The sequence below is a fragment of the Triturus cristatus genome, chromosome 4_2 (genome assembly GCF_964204655.1).
Source record: "Triturus cristatus chromosome 4_2, aTriCri1.1, whole genome shotgun sequence".
In the NCBI taxonomy this organism is placed as follows: Eukaryota; Metazoa; Chordata; class Amphibia; order Caudata; family Salamandridae; genus Triturus; species Triturus cristatus.
Window position 1 is genome coordinate 496,050,588 of NC_140586.1, and position 21,176 is coordinate 496,071,763.

At 43.5% G+C, this 21,176-nt stretch overlaps 1 protein-coding gene across 2 annotated transcripts in view; it reads left to right on the forward strand.

The window, feature by feature from the left end:
* The first annotated feature begins 8,574 nt into the window (after window positions 1–8,574).
* Window positions 8,575–21,176, forward strand: part of ZNHIT6 (zinc finger HIT-type containing 6) — a 225,385-nt gene continuing 212,783 nt past the window's right edge. The window contains exon 1 of one of the 2 annotated variants that reach the window (XM_085602069.1): window positions 8,575–8,819. In XM_085602069.1, coding sequence (XP_085458195.1) covers window positions 8,722–8,819 — 98 coding nt within the window. In that variant the 5' untranslated portion in view covers window positions 8,575–8,721. The remainder of the gene's footprint in view (window positions 8,820–21,176) is intronic. The other variant, XM_085602070.1, reaches the window with a different exon arrangement.

The window sequence follows — 21,176 nt, forward strand, 5'->3', positions numbered from 1 at the left end:
AAAAAGTTTGGATCAGGATACAAGGTAACAGGAACAAGTAGGCCTCTATCAGCAAACCGACGGACAGCAACGATCTCCCATCTACTCTCAAGCGAAGCCTTCTCCAAGCCTAACTTTATCTAACCACACCCCCTGAGGCACCCCAGTTATACCCTAAAACCTACATGTCCAGCCCACGATAGTTGAAACATTTGTGAAATCTCAGTCCCTAATTGGTTGATTTGGGGGGGGTGTTTGATCACACCACCATAGTCTCATTCGTAATTTTCATAGAGTTCTTTGTTTATTAAAACAATCCATGACATTGCTACATCCACTGAGCACATTTCCTTTAGTAGGAAACAAATTTTAACTTTTTACATTCTCATTGTTCAGCGTCTGCCGCTTTCAACGGAAGAAGTTATAGTTTCCTTTCGTTCCCATAGCCATCTTTCTGCGCCTTAGCAGGCATGTAAAATTGTATCCGAAGTTGAGTAACACTAGCCTCTGCCACGTCTCTCCTCTCTCTGTCAGAGCTCGATTTACAGCATTTATTTCATATTTCGTCTGTCCTTAACATCCATGTAAAAATACAGGCCCATATTTTCTTCTAGAATGAATGAGAACACAAACATTTATTATTTCCCAAAATATACTTCTCAATGTTTTACCTCCCACCGTTACAATAACCCAGTGTTATGTTTTCCAAGCAAAGCATTGTTGTGCAGAAAGCACCGTTATTTTATTAAGGTTTTGGAAGCAAAAAAGACGACAGGTTCCACATCTTCCGCATCTTCGGCAACCACTTGGCTATATAATAAACTGGTCCAAATCACAACTATTATATGGTTTGCCACTGTGATTACCGGAAGGTTATCAGATCACGATAACACGAGAGAGCTTTCGTTACCTTGGCATTTACATCACAACTGATTCCTCTCGTTTTTACGACGTGAACTTTCAGGGCCCCTTAACGCGCTTCCGCTCCAATGTTAAACACTGGCGCACCCTTCTGGGGCATGCTGGCCTTTTTAAAATGTTGGCGTTGCCTTGTTTCCTCTATGTGCTACAGAACCCCCCCCCCCCCAGATAGGATTCCGGACTCCTATTTTTCTAATATAGACAGCGCAGTGCATGCTTTGCTGTGGGATGGGCGAGCTCCGCGCATAGCACTGCACAAGCTGTCGGCGGGGTGGTATGACAGGGGGAATTGCGTTGACGGACCTACGGCTATATTATCAGGTGTCTCAATTAGTGGTGACCAATTGTTGGGCGCATGGGGATAGGGAAAATCCGAGTCTCCGTACCGACTGGTGGCTCATGGGACAGGGTGGCTTTAATAAAGCTCTCTACACAAATCCCAATAAACTACACCGGACTGAACCGAAAGCACACACGATTGAAACTTGGCATAGGGTTAACAAAAAATTTGGCTGGCACAACTCGTGCACCCCCCTTGTGGGACCCTGAACAATTGGGACGCGTAGGAGCCTGCCCTGGTTCTGACAAATGGGACCTCATCGGTATCTCTAGGGTTGGGGACCTGTGGAACTCAAAGGGGCTGATCACTATTGCCACTCTACAGAAGGAGTACAACCTTTCACAAACCGAAATATTCCGATATTCGCAGATCAGTCATGCACTTAAAAGAGCAATACCAGGGAGCGACCCGCCTCCTAAAGCCTCACCACTTGTAGATAGGTTGTTACACGACCCTATGGATAAGAAGGCTATCTCCCTCACATAAAAAATCTTATTAATAACCGTCCGGACTCCCTGGTGTATCTGCGGCAACAGTGGGAGACAGATCTGGGAGAGTTAGATGAAGATGATTGGTGAGACGCTGTTGTAGATGAATCACAGGACATTTCTAGTTAGGTACATGTAGGATTTATTGTAGACACAGCTGAGCGCACACCTCGCCAGCTGACCAGACCATCAACCGACAAGGTAGAACACTCCGGTATTAGTTAGAACACACACATAGGTATTCTGTGAGGCTAAGGGGTAAGAACACAAAGGAAGGACTAATGACCACTGTCAGGCATGTTACCCGAAGAACTAATTTACAACACATCTTCCTCCTTTACAGAAAAATGAAATAAAAAACAAATCACAAAAATGAAGCTTAATATATGGGGAGAAAACAACAATAATAATTAAGACAGGCAGGAGGTCTAAGACTTCTTGAACTATTTTTAGTTCATGAAAGCAAACGAGAATTTAGGGGCAAAGAGTGTTAAGAGTGAAGTGTGAGGTGAGGCACATCACCCAAACAACTAATAGATATCACCACCACCTACCCCCCTTAGACTGACAAAACAGGAAATGACAGTCCACTTTCTCTATCCACCATCGCTTTACACTCCGCCGCGGCTTACCGCTCAGAGTTGAAGATATAAGAGTTCAACAAGTACCTCCAATGCTCAAAAAGTACTGGAAGAATGCTCCCTAATAAAAATTTTGAGCCAGTTCTCTTACAGTCCAAGATGAAGTTCTGGTCCATTTTCTTGGGTTATGGACCTCTAGATGTGGTTCGGGCCTCTAAGTTACCTTTAAATCTAATTTCTTTGTTGACAAACTGTCTCCGTACTATGGGCTATAAAGCCCGGTTCTAGTCATGGAACGTTTGTCCCAGTTCCGAAAATCCCCTTGTCACGATTTCCTATCGTGGTACTGGAACTCTTGTCGTCACGAATCTCGGTCGTGAACTCTCCCGGTCAAAGGGCACTTTTTTTTTTCTATCTCGGTGCTAATTCTGGGACATCCGTTGTCCCCCTCTAGATAGGTTGGAACCATTGTTCTCTCGTTTTTGTCCCCTTCCAGTTCTGGGACATTCTTTGTCCTCTCCAGGTTTCTGGTTCTGCCGGTCCTGGGACTACCCTTGTCCTCTCCCGGTCCTGCTCCAAGGCTCACTTCCTCAGTCCTTAGTTTTCCCTGAAGTGGGGTTAGAGTTGCAATATTTTCGTAAGTAAATATTGAAATGGGAATTGCTCCTTTACAATTTTCTGAATTGCTGCTTTCCAATTTTCCAATTTGCATTTCACCTCTTGAAATTTACAGTCTTTCAATACTTTTGAAAGGTGGCATCTTTTCACATGACTTTAAGTCTAATTATTTATTTATTTATGTATTTATTTATATCTGCCACACTTGCTTTTGAGCTGCTCTCTGTCGATGCTTGAATTAAATGAATACTCTCTCCAGAAGTTGATCGTGGCTGCTTCACTGATTTTATTTGCGATACAGAATCAATCAGGAACTCCTTTTTGCGCTTCTTCGGTGACTTACCAAATATATGCGCTATTGAACATCACCCTCAAAACAATCTATGCGCTATTGAACATCACCCTCAAAACAATCTACTGTTCCGGTTCTTAACGATGTTCAAAGCACCTTTCTTTTGCAGATTTTAAACCTCTCTGTCACAGTTCACTGTCGTAGTTCTGGGTTCTGTGTAGTGATTCTGGGACCTTAGCTCTTGTAGGACTATCTTTTGTCCGTTCCTGGTTCTGGAGGAACATTTGTCCCCTTCTGGTTGTGGGAATTCTTGTTCTAGGTTCTCTGACCAGTATTCAGTCATTGGACCGCCTTTGTATCCTCCTGGTTTTAGGACCTTTGTCCCCTTTTGGTTCTGGGACGACCTTTGTCCCCTCTTGGTCTAGGACGACCTTTGTCCCCTCCTGGTTCTGGACGACCTTTGTCCACAACTGATTCTGGGACAACCTTTGTTCTTTGACGACCTTTTTTCCCTCTTGGTCTAGGACGACCTTTGTCTCCTCTTGATTCTGGGACACTTTTGTCCCTTTTTGGTTCTGGAACGATCTTTGTCCCCTGCTGATTGTAGAACCCTCTCAGTCATGATTCTCTGTCGTGGTTCTGGGACGACCTTAGTCCTCTCCTGGTTCTGGGAACCTCTCTGTCACAATTCTCAGATGTGGGAACCTTTCTGTCACGATCCTCTATCATGGCTCTGGGACCATAGTCCCCTTCTGGTTCTGGAACTTAGTCCTGGTTCTGGGACGACCTTTGTCTCCTCTTAGTTCTGGGACATTTTTGTCCCTTTTTGGTTCTGGGACGATCTTTCTCTCCTGCTGATTGTAGAACCCTCTCAGTAACGATACACTGTCTTGGTTCTGGGGCGACCTTTGTCCTCTCCTGGTTCTGGACGAACTTTGTCCACAACTGATTTTGGGACAACCTTTGTCCCCTCCTGGTTCTTAGATGACGTTTGTTCCCTGCTGGTCCTAAACGACCTTTATACCCTGCTGGATCTTGGACTTTGGGGCGATCTTTTCCGACTTTAGTCCTGGTTATTCTCAGAGCCTCTCTGTCACGACTCATAGTCGTGGTTCTGGAACCTTAATTTTGGTTCTTCTCAGAACCTCTCTGTCACAAATCTCTATCATGGTTATGCTCATCTGTGCCAGTACTGGGCTCCTTGACTCTGTGAAGGATGATCAGTCCCTGGTATTGGGCTCCTTTGGACTGGTTGATCCGGTGCAGGGAGTCGTTCTCAGATGTTGTCGTGCGTGATGTGTGGATTTACGGCAGCGGGAGTGGGAATAAACTAATTATTCCAGAATATGAGTCCCTCCTCTTTTTTTTTTGTTTTTTTTTGTTTTTTACTGTTTCTGGAACATTTGTCCCTGATGTGAGCTGTTCAGCCTTTACTTGCTTCTTCCAGGCAATCGTTAAAGCCTGTAGCCCGAAGAGCAACAGTTTATCATCCATGGGGTCACTTCACAACATCCTCTTTACAATTAGCAGACTGATGTTTGCATTGGAACTTTACTTCGAGTTTTGTAGGAAGTTTTCTTTTTTTTTCTTTTTCCACTTCAACTCTTTGTCACCATGTAAGAATTAAGCTTTATCTCCTCTTTCGGCCATTTTATCAACTTATCAGGCTACACATCTGTTGCTGCATGATGCATGTCTTTCTGCAATCGTTGCTCTGTCCCTTCTTATTTCTGAACCAGACAGTTCCTCATACTGCTTGCTTGTGTAAACAACAACATCATGCAGGGACTGCCAGTTAACAAGAAAACATGCCAGATACACTCTCTTTCCAGTTACTTGGTCGGCTAAAAGAGACAGTGCAGCACTGAGAGAGTTGCTCTCTGTCAATACGCTGAAATCATAAGAATCACTCTCAATTTTCCTATCGTTTCACTTTTTAAAAAAACAAAATTGAAATGAAACCAATCTATATTTGAATCCCGGTTTATGGCCATGAAGGGAAAATGTTTACAAATGAAAGTCTTTCTATGTTACAAGACGCCGAGATGACTTCGAATTGCTTCCAAACAGTTCACAAATATCCTCAAAGCCTGCCAACATTGTTCGATTGTACACAAAACGTGCGTGCGCTCTTACCTCAAACCAACAGCCTGCCTTTCATTTCATATGAATTCTTGTGCTCCTCTCAATCATGCCGGCATATTGCGACGCTGTTGAGTGGCAGAATTTTGCTGATGTGGAGAACGCGAATGGACAAGGAAGAGCGTGACACTGTTGCCTGGCAACAATTCACTCATGCAGAGCTCGCGCATGTACATGGAAGCGCGCGCACTCAGTAACTGACTCCAGATGACGTCAGAAGTGTTTTGTAAGTGATTTCAATTCTTCTCTAAGTCCAATACATTCCTAACAGTCACGGCTCTGAAAATAGCTGTCAATTTAAACAAAATATGTACGGCAGACAGACGGAGGAGGAAGCAAAATGCGAAAGTCACTGATGTGAAAAATAAATAAATAAATAACTTCCAATCTCTGCCATGAGCCCTACGAGCAGAAACACTGACGCACTATCCCGGGGACTGATTTGCGCCCCCAATAACTCTTTAACTGATACCAATCAACACTGCCAAACCGGTTTACTTAACATCGAGGTCTGATATTAGCCTTCGCTTGACACTTCCAAAATGTGAATGCACCATCTAGCGGTGAACACTTTATATGGCGGATGCAGGGATAAATAAACGTTGACAAGTACTGACTCACGGTTCAGACGAGTGGCATCAAAAATGCTTTAGACCATTTTCTTCTTTTTATTTCGTTTCTGCCAAAATCAAAATGGGAAGCACGGGATGGCAGCTGCTGAGTTTCTCGTTTGTATCTTTTTACTGGCAGCAGTTTTTTAGCGAGTGGTACCTGCAATTGTTTTCTTTTTTTTTCAATGTTCTTCTCGTACAATTTGTTTGCTCAAGTTAGCAGTTTCTTTTGTTCATGTTACTGGCAGCAGATGGGTGATACCCCGTAGTTTCTTGGTGTGAGGAGCTGTCGCAGATCAGCAATAAACTCTTGGTTAAGACCAGTGCTCCCTTCCTCTTTTCTAGGTTTCGTTTCTTTTGAGTTTTGACGAGTTTAATTGGTTTCTTGCCTCTTTTGACACGTTGCTGGTAGTAGATGGTAGACCGCCGTGGGTTCTTTTGGCGAGGTGCTGCACAGGCTGTGTTTGATGGTTTCCTCTCTGGTCTGGTCAGCTAAATCGTCGCCAAATTGTTGTAGATGAATCACAGGACATTTCTAGTTAGGTACATGTAGGATTTATTGTAGACACAGCTGAGCGCACACCTCGCCAGCTGACCAGACCATCAACCGACAAGGTAGAACACTCCGGTATTAGTTAGAACACACACATAGGTATTCTGTGAGGCTAAGGGGTAAGAACACAAAGGAAGGACTAATGACCACTGTCAGGCATGTTACCCGAAGAACTAATTTACAACAGACGCCTTATCTTCGCCTAAAGAGGTAGCAATCCCCATGAGGCTGAAACTGGTCCAGCTTAAAATCTTACACCGCACCTATTTGTCGGCTGGGGTGTTGGTCAGGATGGGAAGACGGACCGATTCGTCCTGTCTCAGACAATGTCACCGGGAAGGGACCTTCTTCCACATAATTTGGGAATGTCAGGTGGCCCAAGCGTACTGGAAAGCCACCACCGCACAGTTACAGACCGCGGGGGTAAGAATCTGACGAAATCCCCGAAGCTCTGTCTGCTGAATATTTGAGAGGCCACTGACCTCACTCAGACCGAGAAGTCATGGTCTCGTTGGGGTGCGCAATTGCTAAACGTAATATCGCACAGAGGTGGGGGAGATGCTGTGTGTTAGAAATTGGGCCACTGACATGGACAGAGCAATGGTTGCAGAGAAAGAAGTTTATAAGCACAGAGGATGCCCCCAAAAATGGGATCGTAAGTAGGCTGCATGGAACACACACGGGGGGACACTTGTATATCACCAACGGTGGAACTTCGCCGTGGCGCATCTAGAATAACTGATTTGTTTGGTGATGTTGAAGATTTACCAGATTGACATGTATAAGGGGGATGTTGTGTGTACAAGCAAATATGTGTGTACTTTGGATCTGAATGTGGTGCCTTTTTATTTTTAAATGAAATGCATTGCCATGCTTGTTATGATTCCAATAAAAAGTTTATTTAAAAAAAAAAAATGACAACACTGCCTTGTTTTTTATGCATTAGTTAAAAAGTGTATTTTTTAAAAAAATGACAACACGCCTTGTTTTTTATACATTAGTCTTAGCTTTAGTGCACGCATGCGCAAAGCATTTTCCCAATGTGTCCATGTTGGTACATATTAATATCACAGCACACTATTATTAAACGTTGCTAGGGCGTTAATTCGAGCAGGTTTCATTTCACGAAACCCTGCTCCATCAACCCCACATCCCTTTCAGTCCCTTGACGAGGGCTTAGATATATATAGGAGCACCAGCCCACTTTATGGCACATTGTTTGGGCTAGTATTAAAAGATTTGTTCCTGTTGTTAGGTGACATCACCTTATTTGTAATGACTGTGATAAGGACGAGTTGGACTAAGATGAATAAATATTACTGGTAAGTAACGTTGGCATTGTTATATATGTTGGCAAAGCTTTTTATATTTTGAAGGGTTTACCTTGGGTGCTAGAGATGTCATTAAAGTTGTCATATTCTTTTATTCCAGTCGTTACCAATCTTCGTGCATATTGTGGGTCTGAAAGTGGTACTGAGCCATGCTGCCTTCCTTGTGTAAGATACGTCTCCCCATTTAGTGTTTTGTTCTCTGTTCCATACGTAAGAATACGGCATTAACAGAATAAACATATACTTAGAACAGCCATTTGGGCAGGTAACTTGTAAGAAAAGAAACTACCAGCTCAAAGTTCTTTTAAAATTACAATCGGTAGACTTTCTCTTGTTATAGAGAAATGTTCCATTCTCATTCTCATAATGAACCCGTTTCTCAAGTTAGTTAATCGCAAATACGTATAATGTCCAACACTGTCCACCTTCCATCCTGGCGGCCTTTATTTTCAGGAGAAACGCCCTCAGGCACAAGATACGGTTTCACGACTATCCCCGGTTATCTTCTGGCTCCCCAAAAAATTCGCTGACTACCCGTTCTCAATAACAACTTTGGAAAGCAACTAATATTCGCAATAATGTTGGGACGGCGTATAGTATTTGCGTCACACTCTTGCGCCAGCGATTCTTTTACCGGACGGTGGCGCTCTAGATCGTCTCTCCTCTCTATTGCTTTCGTTTTCCCCGTAACATAGTTCATGGGCTATTATCTACCAATGGGAACACTAAGCCTGATGATCTCGTTATCCAATAGGACCGTCGTAGCCACAAAGGGGGTGTTTCAGAATGTTGCGCTTCTGAGCATGTGCCAATCCCACATGGGCTCCAGTGACAGGATTTGTATTGATGCGAAATATAATATGTAATGGAAGAACTAGCAATGCTCGAGTTGCCTAATGCCGGCTTGGGGGAGGCAGGAGTTGCGGCAATCAACGGACGCAAGCGTAAAATCTCTTTGCAAAGGTGAGGGTGAACTTGGGGCTTGATGGAGGAGTCGCCCCCTTACTTTTGGGACACCCACTTGTGCTCATGCTGGTCCCTATACCGTCGACACTTGTGGTCCACGCTTTGGTTGTTGCCCAGAAACTCTATCACCCCTCAGCAGTGTAGTACTCTGTTCGCCCGTCTTGCAGAGCTAATTGAGTAATAAAACATTAAAAGGGAACTCGTAGTGACATCACATCACTCGTAATTTCAGAAAGATAGGTAAAATGATCAAAAAGTTCAAAGAGACGGAACGCTCCAGAATCATAATTCCAAGTGGGGGGGAGGGGGCGATGATCAATTTTAATTATTTCAGTACTTTGTGGTAGTTGTCCAGGTTTTATAGTGAAATAAAACCTGACTACAAGTTCTTTAATGGTGCGAAAAAAAACAGTATGAAATACACGGGTCTGGCATTGCTTCAAATAGAAAAGAATATCGACAAGGAAACAGTACTTTTAATAGCAGTGATTGCATACTATGCAGATGTGCAAATTAACTCATTCAGGGAACTTCTGTTAAGGGCGTGCACAATGCCCTTAGAAAAATAAGTGGGTGGTTTAATTTTCATGAGCAGTACGCAACATTGTGACATATTCGATGTCACAGAAATGTTGTGTCACTGATTTGACCGGAATGTACTACTCTTTGAGACTTTTCTTGTGATCGCCTGTGTGTTTACATGGAGATCATTATGTTTAGACAGGTAGATAGCATGTGTGTTCATATGGAGATCATTATGTTTATACAACTATGAAATAATCTTTTGATGCATCTTTTACTATTTTTTCAGGTTTTCAGTAAGATCTTATTCTTTACGCAAGATGTTATAAGGCTTTGCACGTTACGTTCACTTTTAGGGTGTTTTATGTGAAAGGCCCTCAGTCCGTTTTCTATGTATCTAAATTGCGCTTTGTTTTTATTTCTCCATGGTCAACTGAGTCTTTTATCTTTCCAGACTGAATGGAATTTGAAGCTTTTAGATTTGGAAGTAACTCCCAACAGAAGTATTCTATTTAATGAGTTTGACAAATTCTACATACTATCCTTCCGAATTTCGTTGTGCCATTATTGATAGTAGCAGGGTTTTCTCCTCCATTGGAGCAAAGGAGCATCGCCCCACCAACTAAAAGCCCGGAGATTTTTTAAAAATGGTATTAAAATTAATTTATTACCATTTTTTTTTTCATCAACCCATCCCAAACCGAACGTCCGGACGGGGCGAGGCTTGCGAAGTGGCAGCAGGGAGGAGTGGTGGGTTGCCAGTGCACCCAAGTTTAAAAAGCGCATGTCCCTTTGGCCGGCTGTGTTGCGATGGCCAGCCAGACATGGGCACTATCAAGCTCTCTGACTCAGCTGTCTTAAGACAGCTGGGTTGAGAGCAAGCACAGGCATCCAGTGCTCTCAGGAACGCCGAGAGAGGGCACTTCCTCCAATCCTGGCACTTCTCTCATGCTGGTTAACAACATGAGAGTAGCGCCAGGATTGGTTAAGGAAGTTGGCTGGGGCTCATGTTGAACACCGGACTGGAGCGAGGAGGAGGGTATGTCGTGCATGCAGCATGTATGGTAAGTGATTTTTTTTTTTATCTGTGATACGTGACAGTGCATGCAGCCTCCCACCACCCATTTGCCTTCCCCATCACGCTCCATAGAGGCCAGCTGCCACTGTATAGTAGTATCATTACTGCTGCTCAGAGTCTGACTTTCTGCAATAAGGAATTGACCACGGAAAACACAAAATATTTTTTGTAATGTGTAAGTTATCACTCTCGTGATGTCTTTCTTGGCTGCTAAGAACTGATGATAGACGTGTAATGTTGGCCTTTAGATCATAGGCTGTCTATAAATATTCTGGTTTTGTTTGTGCCCTCCTGACATTCAAGTAGGGAATTACATATACTAATTATTTGTCTAATTATCAGTACACATTGACAGCCTCGTCTCTAAAAGGAGTGCCTGTATGGATGGACATTTTCAGAGCATCCTTATATGGGCTTGGCACCAAACTGTTCTTGTACCAATGATGCATCATAATATGGAGATATGTGTTGTTAGCCTTTTCACTCCTTGTGAATTTATCTTTTTTAATGGCAAAAGTATGTCCTTTTGCAACAGTGTCATCTTGAACTATTTATGTTGTCTTAACCCTTTGACTGCTCTTATGAAGGTGATGTCTTATCATTGCCCTTCATCGTAGCACCCTCTGGAGATGCTCGCTTATCCCTACTTAACATTGTCAATACCTCAGTTACTTAAGGCACATTTCCAGAAGCTCTAAAAGCAAGCCAGATCCTCCCACTCTTAAGAAATCTACACTAGACCCATATGACCTTGCAAGCTACCTCCTCATCACTCAACTACTGTTCATCGGCAAGATCATTGAAATAGGAGACTATATTTAACTGCAAGACCACATCAGTGCTAACCACCTTCTCTACGACTGCCAGTCTGGTTTCAGCTCACACTGAAGCATGGAGTCTACAACATTGCACATCGTATACAAAGCCCTCTTGACCACAGATGAAGATGAATGCTGCCTCCTTATATTGCTGGAATTCTCAGCTGGCAATGACACAGTTGTTGATCATCCCACTTTCAGATATACCCTGGAGTCCCAAATGGGGTTCATCAGCACATAGATGTCCAGCGACTACCTGAATCTTGTAGTGTAAAGGAGCACACAAGCTGTGTTCCGCAGGCCGCTGCCATTCAACATGTCGGAACCGCAAGCAGGCATCAGATGGGAGAGATGGCTACGACAATTTGAACGATACATGCGCGCGACGGACGTTGCAGAGAGCAAACAATTAGATCTGCTGGTCAACCTTGCCGGAGACGAAATAGAAGACTTAATGATGACACTACCAAGTGAAAAGACGGCGGATTACAAAGGCGCGAAAGCGTGCCTCACAGAGAAGTTCGACCCCCAACGCAACATCGATTTTGAAAGGTACACGTTCCACACAGCATGCCAGCAACCAGAAGAAAGCATGGATGACTTCGCGACAAGGTTGCGGAAGCTGGTGACATACTGCGAATTCGATAAATTTGACAACGAAGAAGCAATACGAACGCGCCTCATCGTAGGGTGTTTATCAGTAGAGTTCAGAGCACGCATCCTAAAAGAACCAACAACACTTGAGAAAATACTGACGATGGCCCGCACAGAAGCACGGGCCACGCAGCATGCCAAACAAATACAAATTGGAAAAGAAAAGGGAGAAGCGATGGCACATCGGATGACGGAACATTTCAAAAAGAACGACAACAGGGAGCAACAACATCACAGGAAACAAGCGGTCCCATGCTACAGATGCGGCTTTGACTTCCCACACGTTGGCACCTGCCCAGCAATGGGCCAGAAATGCAGAAAATGCAATAGGGACAATCACTTCGCAAGCACCTGCATGAGCAGGCAATTTAGGAACGAGAGGGGGCGAACAGCAAGACAAGGGACAACAGGCACCAGACACGCCAGACATATGGAGACAGCAGAGAGAGGCTCGTCGGAAGAGTCGGATGAACAGACGACGGTTGGGAGAGAAGCACGGCTATACCTCATGTCCGACACACCCAAAGAAGGAAGACAACAGGAACACATCCAGCTGGTGGAGAAACAGCAAATAAAAAAGACGGCCACAGTAGACATCGACGTCGAGCGCCACAGAACAACGTTTGTGCTAGACAGTGGTGCCACATGCAACATAATGTGCATGTCCGAGTACATGAAAATGAGAACAAGGCCAACGCTATCGCCATCAACAGTAGATGTGTTCACGTGGGGATCAAAGACACCAGTAGAGAACATGGGCAAGTTCACTGAGACGCTAACATATCAGGACGTGACGCGTCAGGAAGAAATACATGTGCTGAAAGGGGACATCCCAGCGCCCTGCCTGCTGAGTAACGTCACGGCACAAGTCATGGGGCTGTTGGCGATGACGTACCACATGACAGAAAAAGAAAACATACTGCAAGAATATCAAGAAATACTGCAGGGACTGGGGAAGCTAAAAGACAAACAGGTCACCCTACACATAAATGAAGCGGTGAGACCAGTGGCACAGCATCACAGGAGAGTGCCGATCCACCTACAACCGCAAGTGGAGGAAGAAATAAATAACTTACTGCAGCAAGACATAATTGAGCCGGCAGACGGGCCAACACCGTGGGTATCACCGATTGTGGCAGTCCCGAAGAAAAATACGTCCAAAATAAGGATCTGTGTGGACATGAGACTACCGAACACTGCAATATCGAGGGAACGTCATCCAGGACCTCATCTGAACGACATGATCAGCAGGCTGACAGGGGCGTGCCGATTCTCAAAGCTAGATCTATACAAAGGGTATCACCAACTAGAGCTGGACCCACAGTCGAGGTACATAACAACATTTTCCACACACCTAGGACTATTCAGATACAAACGGCTCAGTTTTGGTATCTCGTCAGCGGCCGAAATATTTCAGGAGACAATAAGACAGGTGATACGACCAGTACACAACAGTTTCAATTACAGTGACGACATCCTAGTGTTTGGGAAATCAGACGGAGAACATGACAGCGCCTTAAGGCAAGTGTGCAAACATCTAAAGCAGGCTGGACTAACACTAAATGGAGAGAAGTGCGAGCTAGGGAGAACAGAACTGATTTTCTTCGGACACATATTCTCGGAAAAAGGGATGAGGCCTGATCCCAGCAAAGTGGAAACGCTAAAGAAGACAAAGCCACCGTCAGATGTGGCAGAAATAAGGTCATTCCTAGGCCTGGCAAGCTACTGTGCCCGATACATACAAGACTTTGCCACAGTGAGCACGCCGCTGAGAGAGCTAACAAAACAGGGCCAGAAATTTGTCTGGTCTCAAGAGTGCAATGAGTCGTTCGAAGAGATCAGGAAGGCTGTGATGACGGCGGAGCACCTCGCATACTTCGACCCTCGGCTCTGCACCGAGCTGACGGTTGACGCCAGCCCAGTGGGGTTGGGTGCAATATTAGCACAACACCTGCCGGGAAAGGAGTCACCAAGGAAGATTGTCTCATATGCCAGCAAAAGCTTGACAGACATTGAGAAGGCGTACTCCCAGCCAGAGAAAGAAAGCTTGGCGGTGGTATGGGCATGCGAGCATTACCACATGTTTGTGTACGGAAAGCAGTTCACCATCATCACGGACCACCAAGCACTAGTAACAATTTACGGCAACCCAGCAGCAAAGATGCCGCCCCGCATTGAGCGCTGGGGCATCAGACTAATGGACTACGACTTCAAAATTGTCCACAAACCTGGGAAAGAGCATAATCCAGCCGACTACATGTCACGGCATCCGCTGCCACATGCAGAAAAAAAGGCCTCAATGGCCGAAGAATACTTAAACTTCGTGCTAAAGCAAAGCACGCCGGCACCAGTAACTCTAACAGAGATAGAGAGAGAAACGGAAAAAGATGACACACTGCGAGCGGCCCGAGAAACGACGAGACAGCAAAGATGGAGACATATAAACAACAACTGCACATGGAAGGGAGGAGTACAAAAGGAGGAGATGCTGGCTCTACAGAAAATAAGTGGGGAACTCTCGGAGACAAACAGCGGAATCGTAATGAGGGGCACCAGGATAGTCATTCCACGTTCACTACGACGCCAAGTGGTCCGCATTGCACACGAGTCACACAGGGGCATTGTGGCGACAAAAAAACTGCTGAGAGAAAAGGTTTGGTTCCCGGGGTTAGATCGTCTAGTCGAAGATACGATAGCGGCCTGTCACCTCTGTCAAACGACGGGTCCGCCTGCAAGACAAGAACCACTGCAAATGTCGGAACTACCAAGAGCAGTATGGACAACAATGGCCGCTGATTTCTTTGGACCTCTAGACGCGGGAACTTACCTACTGGTCATAATAGATGAATACTCCAGATTCCCGATTGTGCGATCAGTCTCCTCAACGTCAGCAGCCGCAACGCTACCTGTTCTGGACGACATATTCGCAGCATGGGGCTCCCCGGAGACGTTGAAAACGGATAATGGCCCTCCGTTCTCAGGAGAGGAGTTCCGAAGGTTCATGGCTTACCTCGGAATACAGCACAGAAAGGTAACACCACTATGGCCGCAAGCAAACGGCATGGTCGAAAGATTTATGGGAAACATCAAGAAGGCAGTTCAGAGGGCGAAACTGTCGCAGATTTCCCTAGGACAAGCACTATGCCAAATGCTGAGGGATTACAGAAACACGCCTCATGGATCTACAGGGAAATGCCCGGCGGAGCTAGTACTAGGGAGGACAAGCAGAACAAGGCTGCCGCAGATAGAAGGACTGGCCGCGCCGGGGCACGAAGGCGTGGCAGCAAAAGATGAGGCAGCCAAGAAGAGAATGAAGGAATATGCTGATGGAAGACGACATGCCACCGAATCACACCTCCATGAAGGAGACACTGTCATTGTACGACAGAGACAACAACGGAAGTCAGACAGTGCATTCGCCCACGACCCATTGACGATAACACAAGTGAAAGGAACAATGATAACAGCAGAGTCAGACAGCAGGCGAATCACAAGGAACAGCTCACACTTCAAAGGCTTGAAAGAAGAAAAAGAGGAAGAACACGTGACAGGCACCGAAGGGATAACAACAACGAAGGAATGCAATGGAGCAGGTGTCGCAGAAGCAACAAGGCCAAAGGAGGGCCAAGGACAGGTGGAGAGGCCAAGAAGAGACATTGTGAGACCGAAGAGACTAATAGAGGAAATGTGAAATGCCGCTCTAGGCAGCATCTCACGGGTCACATCAGTCGACAGTTCACATCCTGCAACTGACTACAAAAGGGACTGTCCCATTTTACTACCAACGAATGCTACTGTCGTAATGCCTTTGTGACAAAGGGGGGAGATGTAGTGTCCTGAGAAATGAGGCACTAGGACCCCGAGGAGGGCAGAGGGCAGGAGAGGTCACCGGACACCAGTTCCGGTCAAGGGGTGAGGGGCGGCATACACAGGAAGCGGGGGACGAGGCAGGACGTGCAGCATGCTGGCTGCAGATACATATGCATGCAATAAATAATAGAAACTGACCTGGCTACGTGGTGGTGATTGCAGAGACGCGACGCGACAAATCTCAATCCAACTAAGGCAGGATTCCTGTTATTTTCCAAAAACAATAAATAAGATAACATAAAAACATAGCTGTATGACAGGAACCTTGACTGCTTCAAACCCCAACTTTCATCTAATGCTAGGTCTCTTGGATTTACCATGGACACCAACCTCCCCTTTAAGGAACACATTGCCACAAAAAAATAAATTAGACCGGTACCAGATCTTTCGTCTCAAGAAAGTGGATCGGTTTCTTTCAGAAAGCGACTTCAGGATTGCTATTCTAGCCCTAGTACTCTTGCATCTGGATGGTGGCAGTGTGTTACTCCATGGCCTCCCAGACGCCACACTGGCACTTTTTAGGGCATCCTACACGATGCAGCACATCTCATCCAGTATATAAAATTTGATCCCCTCACCCTTATCCTTAAGGAACTCCATTGGCTTCACTTGCCGGCCCACACCATCTTAAAAACCAGCTGCATCATGTTCAAAGCTATAATGGTCCGCACCCCTTCTTACCTTGCAGACAGGCTGACCATCTCTGGTAGACCTTGACACACCCGCATTCAGGACAGCATCAGACTGCAGTCTTAGAAATGTAAAAAAAAAAGAAAAAAAAGAACAAGACAGCATATCTTTCCTGCTAAATGCAATAGCTACCAGTTGGTTGAACTCATGTTAATTTATTGACCCTGACAAGGGCTGTGATTATCCATTGTAGTGGGTAGTCACTCACCTCAAATAATAATCCAGTTTCTTATAATGTGTACTTCCCTGTCACTTTGCAAATAACAGTGTAACCACTAATGTGCCTCAAAGGGCGTATGTGATTGAACTTGTCATATGAAATGTTACTGAGGGAGTTGTGCATAAGCATACTTTTGGAGCTTCACTAAGTACTAACCTAAGATGAGCACAAGCAGTTTAAGTTTAAGTTTAAGGCTAATGCTGATTAATATGAGTATAGACGAACATGTGGTACTTAATGAAGTTTATGCGAGGGTTAGCAGTCACATTTACCTTTGGTTGCAATAAGTATTGTGGAACTACTGGCATCATTTCCAGTGTATGTGTTGTATGGCTTATAAAGCCGTAAAATAATTAAAATGTAGTCGGATTCTTGGTAATTAGAAAGGACTGATATCGTGCAAAGTCACCATGCATGCAATTAGCACCTCACAGAGAGTGGTTAGCACTGAATTTGTGATTCCTGATTTACTTGTATATGGTAGAGAGATGTATTGTTTTTAGTAATCTTGCATGAAAGCATGGATCCTATAGATTGCCAATAGGTTTGTGCACAACCATGTGAATTGTAACATAGCATATATAGTCCATTAAAAAAGAGCACTTAATGAATTGAGAGTGACGAACATTAATGAAATGGAAGTGTGGAATATTCAATAAAAATTGATGTCAGTTAAAATTGGATTTTGGATCTTGGTAGTGTCGCAATAACGGTTTATGCCTTTTGGAACTTTGAAGGCTTCTCTGGAACTATTAAAAAAGCATGTTGCCTGTCACTCTGGGTTGAGCTTTATTTTATTAAGTAATGAACATCAAAAGATAGAATACAAAAAGATTCATATAAGAAATTGTAAAATGTAGGTCTGTTCTACTCAGCAATGGTATGCAAAAGGTCTTTTGAGCTAGCCACCCACCGACTAGGATATTCTATGCAGAGTGCAAGGGCTGTACATCTATACCCAGCTATCCATAGATATGCAACCCAATGACCAATAGGAGCAAATTAAATGTTGTTAGTATTACATTAACAACTACATTTAGTTAGTGTGTTTTACTGGTAAACATTCTTAGGGTTCGTCTGCTAGACAGCTCTTGTGCTTCCTGTTGCAAGAATTATTGATAGCTTGCAGTGCCATGCCTCTAAATATCATAAACATTTTAATAGATCCAGGCCTGCAGGTCTAGTGACTTGAATACTCTGCTTGACCTAAGTGCAATGCGCTTGATCCGTTGACTGTTCCAAATGTTGTCCAGGGCAAATATTTTATTTCATCATGTCACCTTTTTTCTTCATTAGTAAATAAGAGCTCATTCAAATATGTGAGTTCAGGATGTCTGCTGTACAACACTCCTATGTTTAAACTACACGTTTGTCGCATGTTTAAAAAAAAAAAAAAAATCTAGCCCACAAAGGTATTCATGACCCCTTACTTGCCGCTTTGTTCATCAGTAGCATTGACAGCATGGCAGGGAGCAGGAATGTTTCTAACTTCATGTCTAAAAACTCACTTTTAATATATCTATTATTAAAGCATAATGTGCTAGTTCGCTCTCATTTACAGACAGCACATTTCCATTGAAATGGTCGGAAACTTTCTCACTGACATGTAGTTTTACTGATTAAAACTATATAGCATACAAACGATGGTGGGGAATTTGGGTTTCAGCAAATATTTATCATTTGCACATCACTAAGTAGAGTGTTTAATTATGCACTTATAAAAATTGAATATTGGTAAACTGTTCTGATTTGCTGTGATACTATTAAAATATTTGTTTTCATCACATCAGAATTACAAAAGTGGTTTCCCAACTACTGAAATATATTTTGAAATATTTTTGCAGCTCATATACAAGGTATGTAAATATTTTTTATAAATAAAACTGACATCCTATATGTCCTTTAATTGCAGACAGAATGATTGTTGTACAGTTTACTTTTCTTTCTCTGACTGCAAAGTTAGAGGACTTTTTAACACGATCTCTAGGATAAAATAAGAGACAATCTGTAAGATGACATAGGCCTCTGTCTTTGAACGCACAGCCAATGTAACAAGATTCAAAGACTTTTTATTGTTATTTCACTTTTTTAATTATAAGAGCACCTATTGTTAGTCAGCTGGAGTCTCTCCTCAGACAGTGCCAGTAGTTCCCAAAAATAGACCTCCCTGATAACATCTGACTCGTCATTGCAAGTAGATTTCTCGAGGCCTGTAGACCTGCAGGTCTAGTAACTTAAATTATCTACTCAACCTAACGGTAATTTTCTTGACCCATTAACTAATCTCGTTATGTTATCCTATGCAAATATTGTGTTTTGCAGAGCCACCTTTTTCTTCGTTATCACGTATGAGAGCACGTTACAAATTGTGGGTTCAGCATTCTTGCTGTACAAAAAAATCTTTTTGTTTTGATTTAATAGACTAAATGTTTGCTCCATGCACAATAAGGAACCAGCCCACATATCGTGTACACATGACCCCTGACTTGCCTTTTAGTTCACTAATAGGATTGCCATCAGGGCAGAGGGGATGAATATTTCTCATGTCATCTTTAAAAACTCACTTTTAATATATATATATTACTAAAGCATGAGGTGGTAGTGCTCAGCCAATTATCGACAGCACATTTCCCATTGAAATGGCCAAAAACCTTCCCATTAACATGCAGTTTTACCTATAAAAGTACATAGGGCCATATTTAGGAAGCCAAATACCGGTCGGTAACGGCCGAAATTCGGTAAATATCCCGTTACCGACCGGTATTGAGGCACTTGAGATGTAGGTGGCTGATTTCTGGATTCGGTATTTACTGAATCGGAATTTTAAGAAATCGGTAAAATACTGATTCGGTAAATACCGAATCCAGAAATGCTATGTAGGGAGCACTCAAGTGAGTGCATTATTGGTGTCTGGATTCGTTATTTACCACCAACTACAAGTTGATGGTAAATGACAAATACCTTTAAAAAAGCATTTTTGTGCAATTTGTGAAGTGCCATGTGGCAGACATACATGCCCTTAGGGCATGTATGTGCGCCACATGTGCACACATGCACGAATCAGGGGTGCAACAGGGTGTCAATGTGACACCCTGCCACCCATGATAATGCCTCCCCTATTACCGATTCGGTATTTACCGAATCGGTAACAGTAACTGGCTTCCCATTCATTCCTATGGGCCTCCAGGCCCATAGGAATCAATGGGAAGGGATGCATTATTACCGATTTCGGTAAATACCGATTCATAAATACCGATATTTACCGAATCGGTAATGATTACCGATTAATTACCTACATACTATTTACCGATTCATAAATACCGAATCGGTAAAATTCGGTATTTATGAATCGGTAAATGTTATGTTACCTACATATGGCCCATAGTGTATAAGCAATAATCTATGGAAGTTGGGACTCGGCAAACATATTTATCATTTGTGCATCACCAAGTAAAGTGTTCTGATTTGTTTTCATCCTATTGAATGTTTTTTTCATCACACAGAATTACAAAACAAAGTCTTTCATAAATACTCAAACTTATTTTGAAGTGTCTGTACAGTTCACTTTTTAGCTATTTAAATATGTGTTATAATAAAACATGTAATCCTACAGCTTTCATTTGTCTTTTTGTGCAGCACGTTTTTCAGACAGTTTGCTTTACAAAATCCTCGAACTTTGCAAGTCCGAGAAAGCAAAGTAATTGTAGATTAAGAGAGAGGCCTTAGAAGGCTGACCATGGTGGGATTGTATGTGAAACGACGGTAGTAGAAAATGAAGCAGAGTTGGTGTTGATATGCTGTCGGATCTTTTGTATTTTTTTCACTGAAGAAAAGGTTGATCGGGTTGCACTTTATGCACAGTGAGGAATAGGAGAGTCGAGCAGAGGGGTTGATGTATTGTTTGATTGTCTTGAAAAATGGTCTGCTTCTGTTGGTGTATTCATTGATGGTGTTGGTACAGCACTTTGTCTTGGCTAATCTGATGAGCTGCCTGCATGTTACATGCAGGGACTTCGGTATGTTGGTGTCATCTGGCTTTCTGTTTTTCTTCCATTTTCTTTCCTGCCTGCAGATGGGCCATTTATTGCCAGCAAGGTCTTTTGAGTATTGGGGTGCTGAAGGCTTTGACTTGCACTTGCGTGTTTTAGTTGTGTTGAGGATGTTCACATAATTTTCCAAACGAGAATTTAAGTTGTTAGGAAGGGTACTGGCTTTGAATATGGAGCTGATAGGTTGAGCGATGAGTTCTAGCATTTGACGGTCTATGGAAAGTCTTTGAAGGATCTGAAAGTTTGGTCTTCTCTTTTATGTTGTCCCTGGTTTGTTGATAGGACGATGAGCAGATACATGGGGATGGTAAAATTATTGTTTCAGTCCAGGGGTCTCGGTGGTTTGCATTAGATAGTTGGTGATGTTGGGATGACAAGATAGAGGATGTGGCCTTTGAAGTGTATTGGTTGTATGACATGTTTTATCATGTTGTGTGTCAACAAGGTTAACAA